Here is a 22,343-nt window from a genome sequence, read left to right on the forward strand (position 1 = left end):
TCTAAGTCCCAGAGAGCCAAGAGAATAGGATATTAGGATCCTAAACTCTCTGCTTCTTCCTCAGCTTCTCCCAGTCATTCACCATGAAAGGCTCCACCAGCCATGATGATTTCAAGTTCAAGGTGAGTCCCCCTGGAAGTCATGCAGTAGGTACATTAGGGCCAGCCTCCCATAGCCTGGACCCTATCTTACTGTGACTTTGGCTCACCCTGTCCATGCCCTAATATTGCCCCCAGCTGGAACAGAGGTGCCAAGAAGAATCTAGCCTAGAATTGGGGTATGTCTAGTCCATCCTTTTTGAGGTGGGTGGAAGGTAGAAAAAGTGACCAGAGCCACTGCTGGCTTGTTTCCATTCTGCCTAGTGACATCACCACATCCAGAGGCCCCATTTTCAAAAACTTCTCCCTTCCCCACTCAAGACCCTCACCATGGTCTGAGCCAAATCCTAACCCTAGGTGTCTAGTTATTTTACCTGCAGATGGTTGATTCAACAGTGTAGGAATCAACAGTGAGAGAGTCTACCTAACATCAGGTATCAGTTGTTAGACTGAAACAAGACCCAAGACTTTTAAAGAAAAAAAGGGGGAAAAAACACAGACAAGAAGCTGTGAATTTTATGCATATTTTGGGGGTAAAGTGATAAGCTGATTTCCAGCAAGAAGTCAGTCTGGGCATTCTGTGGTTTGCATAGTTTAATAAAGAGCAACAAAACAATTTCAGTTGCCCTGGATTCTCCAGACACCTGGAGAGTTTAGCTGTGGAGCACAGAAGATGGTATCTGAGTGACGTCTGTCTGGGTCCTTCCATCAGCTCTTCTTCCTTAGGCCAAGCCTGCACCATTTCCATGCTAAGGATTTCCCCCGACTTCCCTTTCCTGGGCCATCCTGTGTGGGCAAATTGGTCCATCTGATTCTTTCCTTTCTAGGGAGAGCCCAAGCTATCTGCCCAAATGAAGGCTGTGTCAGCTGAGTGCCTGGGGCCCCCACTGGACATCTCCACCAAGAACATCACCAAGTCCTTGGCCTCCCTTGTTGAGATCAAAGAAGATGGGGTGGGCTTCTCCATCCGTGATCCCTACTACCGAGACAAGGTCTCACGCACCGTCAGCCTGCCCACCCGGGGCAGTACTTTGTAAGGAGGGGAGCCAGGGATGTGGGTGGGTCAGGGTGGGCAGGGAGTTGGGCCTGGGCCTGACTGGACCCTCTGTTCCAGCCCCCGGCAGTCTCGAGGCACAGAGACGTCCCCTCTGACCCGGAGGAAGTCCTATGACCGGGGTCAGCCCATCAGGTGAGAACCTCTTCTAGAATCAGCTCCAGATTCACTGCCAGTGTAGTGTTTGGGTGTGTGAAAGGCTGTGGAATTCCACTCTGTAGATTATCATGTGTGCTTTCTAATCTGGGCTGGCTAGACTGAGTCATTCAGCTACTCCCATGGTCCCTTGTACCCCATCAGCTGTGGGCTTGGGATGTGTCATCTCCATAAGGCACCTGGGTAGCCAAGCCAAATAGTTAAAATGTGTGCTGATGTGCACTCAACATAGGTGGCTTTGTAGTAGCTTAGATTTGTCATTGTCCTGATTTGCTTCAGCCCTGTTTCATGACTCTGGGTCCTTGGGAGCTTTGACTCTTTTTTTTTTTTTTCCAATATTTTACCTTTATTGTTTATTTAGTTTTTCTTTTGTTTGTTTTGTTTTGTTGTTTGTTTGTTTGTTTGTATGTGGTACTGAGAATTGAACGGAGTGCCTCATGCATGCTGGGCAAGTGCTCTACCACTGAGCCACAATCCCAGGCCTGAGCTTTGACTCTTTTTAAGACCTCCTGTTATGAGAGGAGTCTAGAAATTAAAAGAAAAACCAGAGAGCTACAGAACAGCACAGTAACTTTCAGCTGCTCAGATGCACATGGGCCAGGCCCTCCAGAGCTTCTGAAATTGCAGAAGGACTGTTGGGGTCCTCTATTTGCATACTTCATTTTCAGAGGTTTGGTGGCCTTCCCCTGGTCACATGGCTAAATAGTGGGAAAACTGGCTCACCTTGACCTTTTGCTACCTGTTTTGGTGGGAGGCAGAAGGGGGACTTACTCAAGATCTCAGCTCTCCCTTCTCCAAAGCCTTTGCAGAAGCCCCCGTGAGGGACTTGCAAAGTGGCCTTGGTAGAGAATGGTCTGTGTACTCGAAGCTTTACAACCTGTCACTTTATCTCTGAACTGAGAGAACATTTTTAAGTGCAGTCAGGATTTAAGGCAAAGTCACGATGACTCTCCAAAGAGCCCTGTTTCATGGCTGTGGGTCCTTGGGAAAAGGTTTAGGCAGAACCCAATGATAATTTCCCAAGAAGAAGGATCCTGGGGTATTGGAATGGGCTGTGCCATGACATCCTGGTCTCCCTTGGAGGTATGGTCAGCTGTCATCATTCATGGTGGTTGTTATGTCCTGTGAAGTCGCAGTGAGCACTGTGCGAGTAAGGAGCCACTGGTCCCCAGGGAGATGGAGGGTATGGTTTCTGCGAGCCTCGGCTCATGACATTTTCAGTGGCCGAGCAGCACATGACACATTTTACGTGTGTTTCTACTTCAAGACACCTTAATTAATATACTTTGTTGACAATTAGCATTGCGCTCACAAGCACAGCACCCGCAGATTTTTAAACCATAAGGCACTTCCCAGCCTGCTTACAGCTTAGGAATACCCGACAGCACTTTGGTACTATGTTTGGGGACCATTTTAAAAAATTGAAATCATCATCATCAAAACACACAAAAATGTTTAAAAAAAATCTCATGGATCTAAATCGATGATGAACAGGACACTTGTTCCAGTGTCAGAGCTGAAACAAGCTCGCTAGGAACATGAATATTTAAGTGACAAGTTTTCTCACTGCACTAAAAGTCCCAGGACAATGGATTTTGAAGAGTAGTACCTAGGAACCTAGATGTGGGCTGAGCTCTGAGACAAGGTGGAAACCCAGCTCTGGGGGTGGCCTGTGGGCAGGGGTGGTCACTCACAGATGCCGCTCTCTGTCCCTGCTCACCAGGTCCACAGATGTGGGATTCACGCCTCCATCTTCCCCTCCCACCCGGCCCCGCAATGACCGCAACGTCTTCTCTCGTCTCACCAGTAATCAGAGCCAGGGGTCAGCACTGGACAAGTAAGAGCAGGGCTCAGGGGCAAGACAGGGAGGGCACAGAGGAGGAGCAGGGAGCCTGAGGGCTGGGCCTTGCTGGAGACAGGCAGGAAGAGCCGGGCAGACCCCATGCCTAAGTGTCAGGAGGCCCTGACACTCCCCATCCTTTCTGTACTGACTATAGGCCCTTCCCTTCCCGAGCATGCTGGACCTCAGGAGAGGGCAGGAAGGAAGCCACTGGGATGGGGGCTGGGGCAGTGAGGAGGCGCTGGCCGGTGGGGCTGGCACACCAGAGGGCTCCCCAGAACTGCCCTTTCCATCTGCCTCAGCTGATTCTTTGCTTTTCTCTGAAGCCCCTTCCTTCAGCTTCAACCAGTACCCTAACCGACCACAGACACGACCTTGAGTCACCTTCACATGAAGGGCTCGGCTCACCCATCCTCACAGCTCTGTTGTAGCACTAATTGCTCGTAGTGTAATGTGTGTTAACTGCAATCCCTGCATCCAGAAGGCGCTCAACTTGCTTTACTGCTGGCTTTCCCATCTGTGACTCATTGGAACTGTCAATCAGCCCGTTTCATGTAGGAGGAAGGGGGCCCAGTCCTAGAAAGTGACTAAATAGGGCCCAAGCTGGAACTTTTAATTCTCACCAGCCTGGTGCCCCTAACAGGGAGAGCAATATTGTCCCTGTGTTCCTCTCTAGGCTCCCTAAAAGCTTCTGTACTGCAAGGGACAATGATATCATGTCTCTCAGGGGAGCCCACGTTAGAAAATGCTTATCCTCCATCGTGATGTCCACCCTGTCCCCCTCCCTGCAGAAACACTCCTTCCTGAGCCAAAATGCTGCTCCCTGAATGCTGACTCTGGGGTTCAGACCCAGTACCCCGGGTGCACCTTCCTTCCCCAAACCTGCCTCAGCTTGGGCTACTGTTGTGGGAGTTGCTGGCCCTCCCCCATCAGGAGCACCCCTCCTATGTGCCATTATGGCCACCTGGACTGGCCCTGTTTTGCAAGAGCTGGGATGGGACGCTGACCCTCCTGGTGTGGTGGTCTTTTGGGGGCCTTGGTTCAATCCAGTGGTTCCAGTCTTGGGATCCGTGTGTGATATAAAGCCATCCTCTCGGCATGGTCCCACTCGGCTCCCTGGGGACAGTGGGCTTTGTAAATGTGAGTGAGTCCTGAGGAGTTGCTGGAAGAAGCTAGTTCCTAGGCAGGGGTGGAAGCCACCAATGGCTTCCTCTGGCCCTGGAGGGTACAGGATCACTGAGGTGGGACAGGTGAGGCAGTCAGGCAGCCAGAGAGCTTGGAACCAGCGAAGAGCCGGGAACCACTTCCCCAAGTGGAAAAGTGGCCTCCCATCTCCTGTGGCCCCTCTCACTCCCACCAGGCAAGCTGAGGGACTCTCTGCTGGCCCGCTCCGGGGGGAGCCTCGGCTCCCAGGCCAGCCTATCCCTGCCTCCTTCCCTGCTCTCCCCGAAGGCTCTCCTCCTCTGCCTCTCTCACCCCCTCCAAGAGAATAACCGCCCCTGACCTCCCTGCGCTGCTGCCACCACCTCTGCCATTCCTGTGTGTGTTTTCCTCTCTCCCCTAATCCAGCTAATTTTCTGCCCTCCCCAGGTCTGATGACAGCGACTCCTCTTTGTCGGAGGTCCTGAGGTACACACAGAAAGTCTCTTGTGTTTGGTCCCCTCTGGCTCTCTTCTCTCATTTCTGCCTCTCGCTGCACCTGCCCCTCCCGCCTGCACACCTGTCCTCAGCATGCAGCCCCTCCTCTCCCAGAACCCTGCCTCCCCTCCGCCATGTCCCTCCTGAGACTTCTTCCTGCCCCATGGTTCCTCTCTCTCAAGGTGGCCCCGTGGCCTCTGACTGTGCCGGGCCTGGCTGGAGCTGGGGGCTTGGGGAGGGGGTGCAGTTGCTTGTGGCCCACCCTGTTCTCTTCTCCCTCCTGGCCTGAGCAGGGAGGGGCAGAGCATGGAAGCCTGGGGTGGCTGGGGCCAGAGCTGAGCTGCTAAGGGACGGAGGGCAGGGGAAAGGCCGTGGGCGCCGCAGCTGGGCTGCTGTTCTTTTCCTGGGTGTTGGTGGCTCCGGTGGCTGTGCTTAAAATCCTTGTGACTTAGCTTATGCCAGTAGGGGAGCCCTTCAGACGTTGGCTGGCGCGGGGGCGGGGGGGGGGCGCCAAGGAGGTCCCACATCTCTTGGTGTGCAGATGTGCAGGTGCCTCCTGCCACCTCAACCTGTGGGATGACCAGAGGCTGTTTCCCGGGCAACCCAGCACAACACCCCACAACCCGGAGCGAGTCTCAGGACCCGGAGGGCCTGAGCCCCCAGCAAGTGAAGGGCTCCGATCCGTTCTCCAGCCCTGGTGTCGACCTTTGTTAGTTTGCTTTTCCCCCAGGAACTGCTGGCCTGGACAGCAAGCCTCTCACTGTAGGGAGGACTCTCCTTTCACCAGTTTCCATTAACTGGCTAACTCGGCCCACACCAGTGTCATAAGTGGGGAGCAGGAGCATCCTGGGGAGCTATTGTGCATGTGCTTGGTTGGCAGCTGGGTGTGTCCAAGCACTGGTCCTGGAGGGAGGGCGTGACCAAGTCCACAGGGTCTGTTCCAGAAGCGCTGTTGGGGTAGGACATTGATCATTTCAGTAAACCCTTGGCCACAGGGTCGATGTCAGGAGCAGCATTCTCCTTAAAAAAGAACTAGAATATATTTCCAGTTATAACTCAGCCAAAAGGCCCTCACTCAGGAAATAAAAATCATCCTCAGAGCCCCCAGGAGCCTGGTATAGCCAAACCCTCACACTCACTGGCCTCTGCCTGATCACCTCTCAGGGCAAGGAGGTGCCGTTCCAGGTCCGTATAGCCTCCTTCTAGAAAGGCCACAAATATCCTAATCCCGAGCTCAACTGGGGTCCCTCCAGGGATTTATCCCTTTATAAATGACAGACGCAGACCTGCCCATGCTGGTCCAGCAGGGGCCCCTGGGTGGGTGGGTGAGTGGGCGTGGGCAGGTGAGTCTCACTGGTTGGGAGGTGCCAGCCCCAGAGGCTAACACTAGCAAATGGAAGTTGTGCAGGGCGCCTGGGAGGGTGGTGGCCTGGGTCCTCCCTCTCTGCTCCCTTCCCCTCACACTGCGTAACTGAAGCAGCGTGGAGACTGTTGGGAGCTGCAAGGGTCAATTCCAGCACTTGGGCCTTTGCCCTGCCCGCCTGGGACTGCTCTTATGACTCAGGGTCTGGATCAGACAGCATCAGATGGGGACTCTGAGGGCAGGGCCCATGCTTCTGCTCTTTCCACTGGGGCCTAGCATGGGATTTGCTCCCCCAGAATTGTTCAGGCTGGTGACTGGCTGTTACTCTACCAGATGGTCCCTGCTGCCCTGCGCAGCCCTTCTCTGCTCTCGGACCTTGGTGGAGTTTGGCTGAAGAAGATCCTGGGGTCTGTCATTAGGCCCTCATCTCCTCCCTGCCCGGACCCCACCTTCCCCATGTACCTGGATCAGCCTGGCTATAGTATCCCCGGCTGACAGGCACGTCCTTTCTCCCTCTCTCCCGGGAAGGGGCATCATCACCCCCGTTGGAGGAGCTAAGGGTGCACGGACAGCCCCGCTGCAGTGTGTGTCTGTGGCCGAGGGCCACACCAAGCCCATCCTCTGCCTGGACGCCACAGACGAGTTGCTTTTCACAGGGTCCAAAGGTAAGTGGGACTATGGCTGGCCAGATATGGTTAGGGTCCCTCACCCACCCTTCCTTTGCCAGAGTGAGCTACGAAGCAGATAAGAACACAAAGCTCCCATGAGCTGAGGCTCTGAGGTCAACTTGCTTACCACTGTGTCCCTTGCCTTGGCTCAAGGCTCCCATCCCATGCAGCTGGCCTTGCTGACTCCACCTAGCACGTCTTCCAGATCTTCCTTAGAAACTTCAGGAAGCTTCTCAGGTGTCCAACCTACAGGCACATCTTGGTCCTCCAACACCACCACTCTCCAGACATCACCCGGCATCTTAGCTAAGCCAGTCCTCTGACCTCAGCAGCAGAGCCCCGCAGATTCATGCTTCTAAGACACAACAGCACAGAAATTTGACCAGCAGAAAGTACACATCTGTAGTAGTCATGTGTTCGTGCATGCATGCGTGCGTGCGTGCGTGCCTAATAGAAACACAGGCATGTGTACATATACAGATATGTGCATCCACAGCAGGAGGGAGGTAGCAATAAAGGGTACGATTGATTGTCTTTCAAGTTTTCCTATATTTTTCAAGTTTTCCTTATTCAGTTAGGCAGTGTTGGCATCTGTAGGAATAGGCACCAAAGGCTTAGGAGTTTTGTTTTAGCTCAGGATACCTTGGACTAGCCCTGTTTCAAAGCTCTCGCCAACTTCTTTCCCCTGAGTTTTTCTCGAGGACATGCACATGTACATAAGCATGTGTCTGTTTTTCTTTCTGTCAGACTTAGAGTTCCTTTCTCCAGATCCCTCTGACCCTTCCCTTGACAGGCCAGTGCAGGAGAGCTGCCTGCCCCCCCACCCCCACCCTCTTCCCATGGCTGACATCACTCCTCTCCTCCTGTCTCCTCCCCTCTCCCACAGACCGAAGCTGCAAGATGTGGAACCTGGTAACGGGGCAGGAGATCGCAGCTCTAAAGGGCCATCCCAACAATGTGGTCTCCATCAAGTACTGCAGCCACTCGGGGCTGGTGTTCTCCGTGTCCACCTCCTACATCAAGGTGTGGGACATCCGGGACTCAGCCAAGTGCATTCGGACTCTCACGTAAGTCCCTCCGTCTGCCCTCCAGTATTGAGCTGCAGCAAACTGGGCTGCTAATATTCTTTCCAGCCTAGGTGGTCCACTGAACCCAACCCAAACTGGCCATGTGGACACAAAGGCCCTTACTGCCCTTGGTCTTGGCTTGACTCTGGGGAACACGATGAGATCTCTTGGTTTGGGGGACAAACCAAGTTTCTGGGGCAGCAGATTGGTGAGCCTTTGGCCTGCCTGGATCCCACCTTTGCCCCAATCCCCAAGCCACGATGGATATAAACATAGGAATCTGAGGAATCTGGAAACAGGGTGAGACCAGCAGATGGCAGCAGCCTTCAAAACCAGGCCAGCCACCTGTGAGGGTAGATGGCCACAGGCATGGTCCTGAGTCCTGGCCCTGACAGCCCCAAGCGGACACAGGGGAGACTGAGCCAGATGAGCACCATAAAAGTCATATTTTGTTCTTCTATGTACATTGTAAACCCCAATCTATTATTTAATTTGATCCTTAAAAAGTTAACCGAGGATTTTAGGGCAGTGAAAGTATTCTCTGTGATTCTATAGTGGGAGATAAACCCACAGAATGTACAACGTTAAGAATGAACCCCAACGTATGTGATGGACTTGGGTGATGATACGTCAATGTTGGTCCACTCTGATGTGGGCTGTTGATAACGGGAGGGGGGCGGGAGGGGGCTGTGCATGTTGTGGGGAAGGAGGTATATGGGAAATCTCCGTATCTTCCACTCTGTTTTTGCTACAAGCCTTAAAACTGCTCTTTAAAAAAGAAATCTTAGGAGAAAAGTTAACTGAAGGGATATCAAGACCTCTTTTCACAGATGAGGAAGCAGTGTCGGGGGCAGGTGGGGGGGGAGGTTGAGGGATTTCCACAAGGCCCAGGTTCAAACCCAGTCCCCTGCCTCCATCTTACAGTCTTCCCAAGGCGGCTGATGTGCTTTAGTACAGAGGCTGAGCTGGGGCTGGAGTGGTGCTCTCCCCTTGGTCCCACTTCTAGGGAAATGTGTTCATCTCTGCCAGTCCTCATCAGGCTCCCTGGAAGAAGCCCGTTATCCGGGCCGGGCTCAGGGAGCTTTTATTAGTTTCCTGGCCTGCATGGATGGACTGTTTTGATCTCTAACCTGGCCTCTTCTTCCTCCTGGGCAGGTCCTCAGGCCAGGTGATCTCAGGTGACGCCTGTGCTGCCACTTCAACCCGGGCCATCACCAGTGCCCAGGGGGAGCACCAGATCAACCAGATGGCCCTCAGCCCCTCTGGCACCATGCTGTATGTGGCCGCAGGCAATGCCGTCCGCATCTGGGAGCTCAGCAGGTCAGTGAGCTGCCTGGGGAAGAAGCTTGGCATGGCCCCAGGGAGCTTGGGATGACCAGCCCTAAGGTGGGCAGGACCTCAGTTGGGTTCCCAGTCCTACATGCTGCTGAGCTGTGCCCCCTCCTCTGAAATCCCTGGGTCCCACGGCAGCAAATGTCTAGGTTCTTGGTCTTGCTTGGAGGAGGAGGGAGGGTACTCTAGCCAGGCCTGTTTGTCTCAGGGCAGACCCCACCCTGATGCAGGGTCCCGTCTAACCCACTGCTCTTGGCTGGGCCCCTCCCCGCTGCAGGTTCCAACCCATTGGCAAGCTGACTGGCCACATTGGCCCCGTGATGTGCCTGACGGTCACCCAGACTGCTAGCCAGCATGACCTGGTGGTGACTGGCTCCAAGGACCACTACGTCAAGGTATCTGAGCTGCCTCTGCTCCGAGACCCGGCTGGGGTATTCTGGGTGTTTCTACCACTTTCTTTCACCTTTGCCCCCGGTTGTCTTGGGAGTCTTCATGAAAAGGAAGGAGACTTCTGGGGGTTTATGCTGAAGAAAGCACCCCGAAGAAGGCAGGAAGGTGTACAGAAAGTTTCAGCATTATTAATTCGTTAAAATTAATGCATTATTAATTAATAAAGCCGCAGCATTATTTTGTAAGTGCTGAACAATTTAGAAACTGCCCAAATGTCTAAGGACAGGTGGAAAAATCCCCTGATCAGGATGCAATATGGCTATTAAAATGATCAATAGGAAGAAGAATCACAAAGCATACAAGCAACTAATTTAGTTTGCTCTCTGAATATGCAGTTGGAAGCTGTATGTGGTCAGAAGCTGGAAGGAAGCATATCTAAGAGAGACAGGGGGAAGGACGGTGGGGCATTTCTCCACAGCAGTGCCTGTGTCCTGGCCTCCCCATGCCAACCTCCTACCCCTGCCCCTCTGGGACTCTCCCATCCCTCCCCTCCTCCCCCAGATGTTCCAGCTCGGCGAGTGTGTGACAGGTACCATTGGCCCCACTCATAACTTTGAGCCCCCACACTACGATGGCATCGAGTGCCTGGCCATCCAGGGAGACATCCTGTTCAGTGGCTCCCGCGACAACGGCATCAAGAAGTGGGACCTGGAGCAGCAGGAGCTCATTCAGGTGTGGGTGGAGGGGAGGAGAGGGTGGCCAGGGCCAGTGCCCCAGGCAGAGCTCCCCTAGTCTGCCTGTCCCCCACCCAGTTCCATGTCTGTCCCCCCAGCCCCCTGCAGCCTCTCCTGATCCCACGACTCACCTTGGGCCCCTGCTGTCAGCAAAGTCTTTCTGGTCAGCCCTTGGGTTTGAATGTGAAGCTCAGTCTCCAGATTCCCTTCCCTGAGAGCCCTTCTGTTTGAGCCTAACCTCCCTGAGGGCACCAGGTTTCTCCTTCAGGGCAGATCTTAGCTTTGAACCTGGGGGCCAGGGCAGAAGGACCCATAGCAGGGCTCCTGAAGCCCTAGGCATAACCAGCCCTGCCCAGCGCCTAAGACTGATGAAGCCCATCTGCGGGGCAGCTGTGGAGACCAGGGGAGCCTGGTGGCAGCCCTCTGTCCCTAGCAGGAGGGGCGTGTGCTCCTGGGGCCCCAGGGCAGGTCCTTCCCCACCTCCTCACCTCCCCCAGCCCTCACCAGCCCTGATCCTCCCGCAGCAAATCCCCAATGCCCACAAGGACTGGGTGTGTGCCCTGGCCTTCGTCCCAGGCCGCCCCATGCTGCTGAGCGCCTGCCGCGCGGGCGTCATCAAAGTCTGGAACGTGGACAACTTCACGCCCATTGGTGAGATCAAGGGCCACGACAGCCCCATCAATGCCATCTGCACCAACACTAAGCACATCTTTACAGCCTCCAGGTAGGTGCTGGACAGAGAGGGCTGCCTTTGTACACGTCCCTCTCCCTGGTGTGGGAAGGACAGCTGGGAGGCTCAGGGCCACACAGCTTTCCTGAAGACTCGGCTCACAGAGCAGACCCCAGGGCACCCTCCTGTCTATCCCAGCTGGTGCCAGCCTTCACTGAGTGCCTATGTGCCAGGCACTGCACCAGGCAGGGGTCAGGGAGCCTCTGAGCCCAGGGCCAGGACTTGCCCACCTGTCTCCATGTTCTTCCTGCCCCCACACAGCAGTGCCACCCGCAGTCTCTGCCCCATCCAGGTGGCTCTCAGACTGCAGAGCAGCCCTGCCAGCCTAGACCACAGCTCCCTCCAGCCCCAGCCCCGGTCCCCTGCACAGGCAGCACCCAGGCCCGTGGCCCCAGGGGTACACCTCAGACGGGTTTCTTCTTTTTCCTTCTCGTTCCGACCATGTCCCTTCTCTCCCTCTCCCCTTCCTGTGTCCTCCTGCCTCTCCTTTGTGCCTCTCCAACTCTTTCCCCCAACAGTGACTGCCGGGTAAAGTTGTGGAATTACGTCCCTGGACTCACCCCCTGCCTTCCTCGCCGAGTCCTGGCCATAAAGGGCCGCGCCACCACCCTGCCCTGACCCTCTTCCTCTCCCCGGTCTCCTCTCTTGTTCTTCCCCTCTTTCCTTTTTCCCTGTCTTTTCCCCTCTTCGGTCTGAGCTGCTTCTTCACGGTATGAGATCATTTTACTCTTCTTCCTTACTGTCCCTTCCTGTCCTGCCTGGCCCAGAGAGATTGCTCCACCTGCCCCTCTCCACCCGCCTTCCTCCTCCCAGCATGAACAGCGGGACAGAGTCCCAGGAGAGGGATGCCAGGTAGCAGAGAGCAGGGAGGGAGCATTCAGGTGGACAAACAAAAGAGTAACAGAAAGGAAAGCCCAGGATGACAGTCCCCCAGGCGCCTCCCTCGCCCAGCGCTCCTCCACCCTGTGGTCCGCCCTCCTCCAGGGCAGTGCCTACCCCCCAGTCCTGGCCACACGTGGGGAGTGGGGGAATCAGCAGCCAGCTGGGCCCACTCCGGGAGCTGACCAGCCCCCTCTCTGTCCTTCTCCCAGTGACCTGACGGTGAAGTTCTGGAGCATACGGCGGTTACCAGCGGCCAACCCTAGGAGTTAGGTCAGGGCATGCCTGGACCCTCAACCCCAGTAGCCTTCACTGCATGGAAGGGAAGCTGTGGCCTGACCAGACTGTCTAGAGGCACTGAGGACAGAGGGTGTGGCCCCTCTCCTGTTCCACTTCCTCTCCCTTGGCCATAGGATACTATCACCTCCTTCCTCCCCGACTCTTAGGAGCCTCCTGGTGAAAGAAGTTGGAGAGGAAATCAAGCTGTGAAGCCAAAGGGCATTACCCCTCTTCTCTCTCCCCTGGAAGTCCCCTGGGGTTCCCTCCATCTGGCCACATGGTCTCCTGCTGAGCTAGCCCTGCTGCAGGCCATTGGTCCAGGGTGGGACCTGTAGGGGAGGGGAAGCAGCTTCTGCCCATCATGCCTCTCTGATGAGCGCCCAGCTCAGCCTCTGTACCACTTCACCTGCCTCTGAGCCCAACCAGGTAGTCCTCAGGTAACCATGGAAACCAGGTGTAGGCAGCTAGGCCTTGCAGCTGACCTTGAACCCTGTGGCCAACAACATCTAGTCCCAGTGGGCCTGAACCATTCCCTGGGGTCCCATTCTGATGGGGGCCAAGGTGGAGCTACTAGAAAGATTCCCTTGAGGAGATGGTCAGGAATACTTCATTTTTTTAATTTATTATTTTTTATTTTTTATTTTTTATTTTTTTGCTGTTGCCTCCTGGAAACCGACTTGAAGTTCCCTCCCACACATTCTTTCCCTCAGCTTTAGGGACTTTGCTCCCCAGCACTCCGGGGCCACCTCCTCTGTTTGCTTTGCAAAGGAGAGAAATGCCCTGTGCCACTCTTTGCAGCCCTGACCTATCCCCAGCTCTGTCCCTGGGGATGCTTCTAGTGCCCCTCTGGCCTCTGGGCTGCCTGAGCTTCAGTGCCTTCCTTCGCCCCGGGGCCTGGCCCTCGTGCTGGGCAGCCTTACGCCAACCATGCCCGCTGCGCCACATGTGTCTTCGACTCAAGAGGTCTCATGTCCACCACCCCTGGAAGGCGGGGGAGCTCACCCCACACAGCCCAGGGCTGGGGAGCCCTGCTCCCCGGACTCCCACATGGTCACATAGGAAGCAGCTTGGTGGCCTTGTCCACTAGGAAGCTGCTTGGGTGGTGAGGACTGCCCAGCACCTTGCCCCTCCCTCCCAATCAACCCATCGTCCCACCCCTGAATAGGACAAGGGGTCTTTTCAGCTTCTGTCCTTCTGGTTATCAGGAGGCACATTCTCAAGCCTTAAAAGCGGCATGGGGCATGGGCCTCCCTAGAGATTGGAGGTCAGATGGCAGTGAGTTCACTGAGCCGCTCCTTCCCCTGGGGCTCCAGGGAGGGGGGCCAAACCAGTGTTCTGGCGCCCCCTGTTGGACCCACTCTGAATCCACAGGAATGGGAGGGGCCAGCTCCGTCCCTCTCTCCTGGCTTCTCCCCAAGCCTGTCCACATTGTTTTCCGTTGCTTCACTGGTCTGGTGCTTCCCGGCCCCAGTCTGGAAGCCAGGATTCCCAGCTCCGTTCGGAGGACATGGTGACCTATGGACTTCCCAGTTAATGGCGCGATGTTTTTGTCCTGAGCTCCTCTCCGTCTGTGGCTGGGGCTGTTGGAGTCTGCTCCACGTGGGCCCTGGTGGGCAGGGTCAGGCCCCAGTGAAAGCTGAGGCCTGCCACCCTCCCTGAGCCCTCCTCAGAGCCACCCCAGAGGCTAAGGAGGCCGTCCTGCTTGTTGGCGGCCCCTGCTGGACATGGCGTTGAGTCTGGGTGAGCATGCTGATCTCCTGGAACCTGGACAGTCTGTCTGCTTCGACTGGAAGTCCTTCTTACTCTTTCCATCCCTGGAGTGCTGGCTAGCTCCCTGTGCACTCAGAAGTGACCACGAGTCTCCCCCTCCCCGTCCACCCCTCCCCGCCTGAACAGAAAGCTTCGACCTTCAAACCCGTCCGTCCGCATGACCGTTTACAACTACAGAAACACGTGGAGACTTGTGCCCCCTCCCCTGCCCCCATGGGCCAGGGAGGCCCCATCGTGGGGCCACCCCAGCCCAGGTGACTGTACTGTAGCTGCAAGGCCTGTCCGAGGTGTGGTCTCACGGCCCTGCGAGAGGTGCTCATCAACATTGCCCGCTCTTCGCCATTCCTGATGGGTCACTACCTCACAGCGGGGCCGGCTCTGCTGTCCCGGCCAGTATCATTGACTCTAAACTTGAAGTCCTTTGGGAGCCCTGAGCCAGGCGTCTCTGAGCCCCCCAGACCTGTGGTGTACGAGCGTTGGAGTCACCCACTCTTTCCAGAGGTGTCCATAGTCAGGGGGCAAGTCCCCGGTCACTGCACAAGCATCCAGAGTTGGAAGCACAAACTGGTTGTGATTTGAGCACAATAGCAGGGTTCTCACGGGCAGTGTGCACAGTCCTGGGCCTGGGAGGCTCCTCCCAGGTTGACCTTGTCCCCAGTTATACTAAGGATGCCCGTGTCTAGAATTGGTGGCTGCCCTTGCTGAGGCTAGGTCTTGGCTTGTAATCGTCATTTTACTTCTTGTGCCCATCCTAAGGCCTGAGCCCAGGCCACATCTGTATGTTGTGGGCCCAGGGAGTAGAGCCCTCCCTTGTCCCTACACCCCAGGGCTGGCTCCCAGCCCTACCAAGCCTAAAGAACTTGGCCCCAGACTCCCTGCCTCCTGGGTTGAGCCCCTGTCCTTGCTTTTGAAGTGGATTGGCTTCCACCCAGGAGGATGGTGTCCTCCATCCCTGCTGCCTGCGGGCCCTCTCAGCACAGTCCTGTGTCAGGACCTCGTTCTCAGTGTTAGCCAGTTAGTATTTGATTTTACTCTAGTGACTTGGCCCCTCTGAAGCAGCCAGAATCCTCCAGGGTCGCACCTGGAGCTCCATGGGAGATTGCCAAGGAGGGAGGTGGACAAGAAGGCAGAGGCTAGCCCGGACAAGCCTGGTGGTCAGGGTACCACCAGCCACTCGGGAAGGGACAGCTGTGGCTCTGGGAGTGGCCTCCAGCCCACCCACCCTTGCCCCAGCTGCAGCCTTGGAAACTCTGCCTTGAGTGGTCCAGCCCTGTTGCCTACCTGGGGCCCTGTGGCTTTGGCAGAGGGCAGTTGAAAGCACAAACCCACCATAAGGAAGACCCTGAGTGGCTGGAATTTCCTTGTGCCCCCCCAGTGTGGTGGGAACAGAGGCAGGTGGCCCTGTGAAGTCAAGGGAGATGTCTCTTTGCCCTGTCCCCACACCCCGCCCCGGCTCTTGGTGGAGCAGTTCCTGATGGAGTCTGGGCTGGGTGCAGGCACACCCCTCTGGCTGTCCGGACCCTGCCTGTGCCTGGTATGTTTGCATGGGCAGGGCCTGCCCTGCAGGAATGGTGAATTCCTTCCCACTGTGTGGCCCAAACCTGTGGCTTCTATCCCTTTGCCATCTCAGACAAGAAACTGCTTGCTGCCTTCTTTGCTGGGTATAGCCTCCTCCTGATCAATGGCCAGTGTCCCCCACAGGCCTTCCTGAGCCTGGGCCTCCTCTCCCAGCTCTCAAACCGTCACGGCCCTCTTATGTATAAGAACAAAATCTGCAGGGAAAGTTCTGTTTCTTCTCTGGCACCTTTGTTCTGTCCCTTATGTCTACCTCCCTCTGTCTCCAACACCCAAATGACCCCTCAGCCCCCACCACACCTTAGTTCAGTCCTTTAAACCTGTGTCCCTAGGGCCTTGCCAGGAAGAGGGAAGTAAAAACTGTTTGATGAAGAGCAGAGAGTCAGAGAAGACCCCTGAAGTGAATCAGGGTCCTGCCCTGACACCAGCTCTTTCCTAGCCATCACTCCGACCCGGGCTGCAGGGTTTTGTTGGGCTCTGCGGTGTGACGAGCACAAGGTGTATATATATATATGTTTTGTACCTCTGCTGAGACTGTACATAATGTATGAAAGTTATTTAAGCCTCATGCTGTACATTTCTGTTCCTAGATTATGTGTGTGTTCTAAGAAGTTGTCATAAATAAAACCCCAACGACCCTTGTCCGTGGAGGCGTGGTCCCTGAGGGCTGCTGACCTTTGGCTGGTGGGCCTTCTTTTGAGAAGTTGGTGGTGGGCTGGTCTCTGATGAGAACTTCTTGGGCTGAGAGTTTGGGGCTTCCCTAAGTAGGAGGCAGAGCTTTGAGGGCATCACATACCTCTCCAGACTCCATACATTGCCTCCCAGGGCTGGGGCAGGTGCCGTTGGTGGAAGAGCAGGCACTAGCATCTATGAAGCACCTACTGTATTCCAGGCACTGTTCAGGACCTTTTTTTTGTGGATTTTCACTACTCCACGTGAGAGGTGATATTCTCATTTTATTAAATGAGAAGTGTCCCAGAAGGAGGTGACATATCCAGGCTCATAGCTAATGAGGACAGAGTCGAGATTTGAACCAGCCCTGCCCAAGCACAGCCCCCATTTCCTTTAATGTTCTGTGTACCTTCTCTAGGGCCTGGAATTCACAGTGTGCGGTAGAGACCAGACACGTCATCACCTTGCCACTTACGGAGAGAAGACAGAAATATAAAAAGTGCATATTAGAAAACAGCTCTACAATGGTTGTTGGCTTTTATTTCTAGATGAGTACTTTTCAATCTTTGAAAAGCTATAGGCCTGCCCTTTTCTTTTTTTCTTTTTTGGTGTGGGGATTAAACCCAGGGCCTCGGGCATCCTAAGCGTATGCTTTACTACTGAGCTACATCCCAGCCACAACTACATTCCCCTTTGATAATTGTGCACCCCTCCATCAAGCGGGGGGGATTCTGGCCCATCCTCCGGGCAAAGAGCTCCCTGAGGGGAGTCTGCATCTTCATTACCAGCAAGATCTCTAAAAGCTTTGCTTTCTGATCGCTGTACCAGGGAGACAATCGGGCCTCTCTTTGCTTACTTTCTTAACTATAAAAGCAAGTTGCCTCCTCCACCTGCACGGGTCCTTGATCCTTGCTGCTTATCGAGACCCACAGCTGGACGGGATCGAGCCAGCCAGTTCCTGGAGCCTGTGAGAGGCCGCATCATCACAGGTGGGAGGGAAGGGTTCCTTCAAGACCCTCTGGTTCTCAAACAAAGCCCCTGGAGAGTGAAAGGAGACCCTGGCCATGGAAGGAGATGAGTGGGAAGAATTTTCCTAAGTCCCCAGTCCCCCAGAGGGCCACAGCTCCTGCTTTGGGAAGCACGGTGGCTTCCTGAGGGTGGTAGTTTGGGGCTGGGTGTGTAAATGAAACCTGGAGACCGGGAGACCATGAAGATGCTGGGCCTTCCGTGGTGGGTCCTCCTGACATTGGGCTCCCCTCGGGGATGGCAGCAAATTTTTCCAAACTCAGGTCACCTTTATGTTGAGGACACCAATGTCCTTGGGTGGGGGGAGACAGGGTTAAGGGATTCCTTTTAACAATTTTTTTAAATTGTGGGGTGCTCTTCCCCCCAGATTATAAAAATAACATCTGCTTACTTTAGATATTTTGGAAAACAAAAGAGTCAAGAAAAATTCCAATTTAGGATCTAAGCTACAGGGCAGTTTTCCCTGACAAGGAAATGGCACTACTCAGAATTTAATAAGAGAAATTTATTGAACTGAGTGGCATCTTTAAAGGTCATTTCCCCCCCCCCCAACTCTCTCAATTTACAGATGAAGGGAAGTTAAGGCCAGAGAGGCTGCTAGGACTGGCCAAGGTCATATGGGACAGAGATGGCCCTAGAATTCATGACCTTATGCCCTTAGCTTAGTTTGACTAAGATGGGGGGAATTTGTGAGGGGGGTAAGGGCAGGGTCAGAACAGTCTTGGAAGTGAGTTTTATCTCAAAGCACCTGACCTGTCAACAGATTTTTAATAACATCTACCATTTATCATTGGTTGCAGCAAAGCAAGACTGCTCCTTGGGGTTCAAAGGAAGGGGTACAGGTGTGCTTCTGAGTCTTGTGATATTTCCCATTTACCTCCTTCTATAAAGTGTTCAGTTGACAAGGACTCTAATGAAAGGTGGGGGCAGCTGATGTGGGAGCAGTGAGTGACAAGAGACTCTGGCCAAAGTAGAGACCTTGTGGCCTTTAATGCCACCCTTGACATTGTTGGCCAAGGGACTCTAGCTGCTGTGGGAAAGTTCTATGGGGTGGAGAGGGTGAGCAAAGAGGGAACATGATGTGTTCTAGGAGACTTGGGTGCAGGTGACAGAGGCCAGGTACTGCAAGAACATAAGCAATGCAAACCAGGCCTCTGCCCCACAGTGGGTGGCTCCCACCAAGCCAGAGCATGGGGGACCTAATTTTTTTTAGGACATGTGTTATTGTCCTATAAATTTTGCCTAGGGCCCAGTGACTGAAAGTCAGGGGTAATAGGCAAATCTGGCTAGTGGGGGGAGAAGGGGCAGTAGATGGTCCCACATAAACCAGAGATGCTCCAGAGCCTCTGTCAGATGGGCCTGGGTAAGACTGATTCTAACGGGCAGCGAGAGAGAGCAGGTGCTCACCCTGGTACAGGGGAGGACACCTGGCTCTTTGGAGGAACAGAGACCAACTCCTAGAATCCAGGCCTGAGCATTGTGTCTTGGCTGTGCCAAGGCGCAGCAGCCACAGTGCTGTTTTCCTAGGGCACCTATTCCTGAGCCACATCTTCAGTCCTTTTTTATTTTATTTTATTTTTTTATTTTGAGACAGGTGCTTGCTAAGTTACTTAGGGCCTCGCTGAGTTGCTGAGGCTGAGCTTTGAACTCACGATCCTCCTGCCTCAGCCTCCTGAGCCGTTGGGGTTACAGATGTGCACCACCACACCAATTCACTTTCTTAACTAGCAAGAGTGGACTTCATTGCTTCCCATCAAGAACACTGCCCAGCACAACAGGATTCTAGATCCCTCCCAGGTCCTGACATCCAGTTCCTGGTTCAAGCTGTTTCACATGAAACTACAAGCACTGGCCTGAGATCACTCAGCTGAATGGAAACAGGACACACTGAGGCAGAGCCGGGTGAGGCCAGCCTAGTCCCAGATATTTATTGCAAAGAAGGCACTTAGGACAGACGGCCTTACCTCACACAGCCAAGAATGGACATTGACTTCCACAAAAGTACATGCTTTCTCCTTTTATTAGCAAAGTTCTTTGGGGACACATAATTTCTAGTGCAGGGCTCAGTAGCCTGACCCTGCTGTCACAGTTTTAGGAACCTAGTGAGTGACACAGGCTCAAAAGACCTCCTCCGGGGCCTCCTCCTGCAGAAGCAGGAAGTGGTGGTCTTGGCCTGCAGCACCTTCTTCTGGGCTTCCAGGACGTAGAGGGTCTGTGTGGTGAGGCAGCTGACCACGGGGTCGGGGTCCTTCTGCATGTGCCTCAGGGCTGCAACACAGATACAGCTATGAGTCTTTGACCAGAGAAAGGCCACCGGGCTGGGCAAGAGGGACGGGTCCTGCTATGGGAAAGGAATAGGGTAGTGGAATGGGACTGGCATCTTCTAAGGTAGGACAGAGAGTCCACACTGCTCAGTTATAAGCAAGATCCAAACATGCCCAGAGCTTGAAGATACTGGGCCAGCACTCATCCCCAATCCTTGTGGTCCACTCTACCTTCCCCTCCCTGTCTCTGCCCTCCACCGATAGAATAATGCTGGCCTCCCAGAGAGCTGCAGCCAGGGACTTGGCCACACTTGGGAACCACTCTGTCAGGGACACAGTGCAGAAAGGGGTGGTCACATCTCAGAAAGGTGGTGGAGGAGCATGGATGACAACACCAACAGTTCTGGAGGCTCCCAAGGAAAGGAGCTGGGCACACTTGGGGGCTGAGTCCCCCAAGGAGGAAGGTGGCCGTCTCTCTTAGAGTTCAAGGAACCATCCTGACTGATGAATGGGGCCCAAGCAAGATGGCAATGGGGGTGAGTGAGAGTGGGGTCTGCAGGGCCTTGACCAACACCCCCAAACCTAAATGCCCCAGAGCCAAGCCTCTTCTTCACTCAGCCTGGATCATCATTTTTGGAGAGCCATTCCTCGTTCCTGAGCCTTCCCCACCAACACGGCACCTCCAACAGATGGACGCAGTGGGCGGCTGGCCAACTCACCTGTATATGCATCCTCAACTTCATCCATCTCTTCCAGGTTGAGGGTTTGGATGATCTGGCCTGCAGGGGCACACAGAGGCACCTCAGTGGTGTCCTGGCCACCAGGGCTTCCCCTGCCCCTCCTCAAACACTGCCCCCTTGGTCTGCCTTTCTCTCCTGTGGCCACCAGCCTCAGGTCTGAACATTTCCCATAAAGTCAAAATTTCTGTCCCTGATTTTCTAAAGGGTTCTGACCAAACTGGTCCAGGTAGAGAGGCAAGCACCCCTCTGCTCCAACTCTGGCCTCTCAGGACTTGCCCATTCAGCTACAGGAAGGTCAGCCAACCCAACCAGGGGCTTCCTGCAGGGGAGGAGAGCAGGTGAAGGTGGTCAGTGTCATTACCAGAGTCCTGGAATAACTATGGGTCTTGTAACTACGTCCTGGGTCCCCCCTCAGTCTGCTTGATAGACCGTTCACCAAGGACATAGTGGCTCCAAGAAGACAGAAGGCCGTACCTGCAAACCACACAGCTGCCTGGCGGACGAAGACCTGTGGGCTCTTGAAGAGAGTCACACATTGGTTCAGAAACCAGATGGCTTTGCTCGCCTCCAGTTGCAGCTGTAAGGAGAGGTGTTCCATTACAGAGCGGCCATGGCCGGTTCTTCTGCCTCCTCGGACAGTCTTGAGACTAACCTGAGTTATTCCCTGAGTGCCAGAATCTATGAAGACATTCTACACCTCCACTCCCTACCCCAGCTCCCCAAACTTATTTCCTCTGTTGCCGCAGTCCGGCTAAAGCAAATTAACCCGGGGGGTGACAAGCAACTTGTGTACATTGATACAGCAGGAGTAGGAACCGTTTATTGTAGGACCGGAGGGGTATATATACATTCCACACAGCTTATTTTAATTAACATAAATTAGATACAGCAGTCAACCAATAAGAAATCTCCACACTTAATGGCTCCCTAGCGCCACCTCATAAACCACTCCCCCTGGCAAAATGCCAGGCGCCATCCTGACTTGTTTACAGACTCTAACACTCTGTGAAGCCTTTCTGGATGAACCAAGCCACAGGGGTCACTTTCCCTGACCTTGACCCAATAGGAGCCTAAAATTCATATAGATTTACCCCAATCTTTGGCTCACCCACATTTCTCCTATTCCCAACATTGGAACAGTGAACCTCATTTTGAAATATTGTCTATTTATAGCTTGACTTAAAATTTTCAATCTCATGCCACATTCTCTAGGCTGCAAAAAAGGGTGTGTAGACATCAATCATGTCTACACCCTTCTATTAGAAGGAGGGCTGCATATAATTAAGTGTTCTTATAACTTCCTCCCCTGCCTTGGGATACCCCGTTTTCTGTGTCTACTCAGACTTCCTCCCAGGAAGGTCTTAGGATGATGTGTCCTTTCCTTTACACAATGACCATTAGCCTTAATCCCTCTCCATGTCCCCTTCTAGCTTCTTCTTTCCTACCCTCTTTTTTCATTTTGCAGTAAAGTTTTTTAGTTTTTGTTTTTCCTTTGTTTTATTTTGGTACCAGGGATTGAACTCAGGGGGACTTAACCACTGAGCCACACCCCATCCCTTTTTTGTATTTCATTTAGAGACAGGGTCTCACTGAGTTGCTTAAGGGCCTCTCTGAGTTGCTGAGGCTGGCTTTGAACTCACAATCCTCCTGCCTCAGCCTCCAGAGCTGCTGGGATTATAGGCCTGCACCACCGCACCCGGCTGCAGTCAAAAAGAAGGTGAAACCCATGGTTTTCCCCAACATTTTAAAAAAGTTTTTTAGTTACAGATGAAAACAATACATTTACTTTATTTATTTATTTTTATGTGGTGCTGAGGATGGAACCCAGGGCCTCACACATGAGCTACAACCCAGTCCCTTTTTCCAACTTTTTGGTAGCAGGATCTTTTCCTCAAATAAAAATCCTAACTGGAAATGTCCCCTGCATCAGAAGGGGAGCTGCTCTGGTTGGAGGATGTGAGGCTGAGCCTGCCCTCCTGCTCACCTCTGCCACGGTTGAAGTTACCCAGGAAATCTGTCATTTTGCACCACAGTCCCCTCTTCCTACATCTCCAACCCTGACTAGGCA

At 53.9% G+C, this 22,343-nt stretch overlaps 2 protein-coding genes across 2 annotated transcripts in view; one reads left to right on the plus strand and one right to left on the minus strand.

The window, feature by feature from the left end:
- The window catches only part of Kif21b (kinesin family member 21B), a 44,351-nt gene extending 32,129 nt beyond the window's left edge, over positions 1-12,222 (plus strand). The window contains exons 27-38 of the mRNA XM_077802946.1: positions 65-122; positions 926-1,131; positions 1,213-1,287; positions 3,032-3,145; positions 4,739-4,777; positions 6,678-6,814; positions 7,704-7,884; positions 9,040-9,204; positions 9,494-9,611; positions 10,168-10,338; positions 10,865-11,064; positions 12,162-12,222. Coding sequence (XP_077659072.1) covers positions 65-122; positions 926-1,131; positions 1,213-1,287; positions 3,032-3,145; positions 4,739-4,777; positions 6,678-6,814; positions 7,704-7,884; positions 9,040-9,204; positions 9,494-9,611; positions 10,168-10,338; positions 10,865-11,064; positions 12,162-12,222 — 1,525 coding nt within the window. The remainder of the gene's footprint in view (positions 1-64; positions 123-925; positions 1,132-1,212; positions 1,288-3,031; positions 3,146-4,738; positions 4,778-6,677; positions 6,815-7,703; positions 7,885-9,039; positions 9,205-9,493; positions 9,612-10,167; positions 10,339-10,864; positions 11,065-12,161) is intronic.
- A 7,132-nt stretch (positions 12,223-19,354) lies between these two features.
- The window catches only part of LOC113188696 (maestro heat-like repeat-containing protein family member 7), a 40,853-nt gene continuing 37,864 nt past the window's right edge, over positions 19,355-22,343 (minus strand). Inside the window, exons 20-22 of the mRNA XM_026397129.2 lie at positions 20,750-20,852; positions 20,255-20,314; positions 19,355-19,539 (exon numbers count right to left, since the gene is read on the minus strand). Of these exons, the coding sequence (XP_026252914.2) occupies positions 19,355-19,539; positions 20,255-20,314; positions 20,750-20,852 (348 nt within the window). The remainder of the gene's footprint in view (positions 19,540-20,254; positions 20,315-20,749; positions 20,853-22,343) is intronic.

The sequence above is a fragment of the Urocitellus parryii genome, chromosome 9 (assembly GCF_045843805.1).
Source record: "Urocitellus parryii isolate mUroPar1 chromosome 9, mUroPar1.hap1, whole genome shotgun sequence".
Taxonomy (NCBI): Eukaryota; Metazoa; Chordata; class Mammalia; order Rodentia; family Sciuridae; genus Urocitellus; species Urocitellus parryii.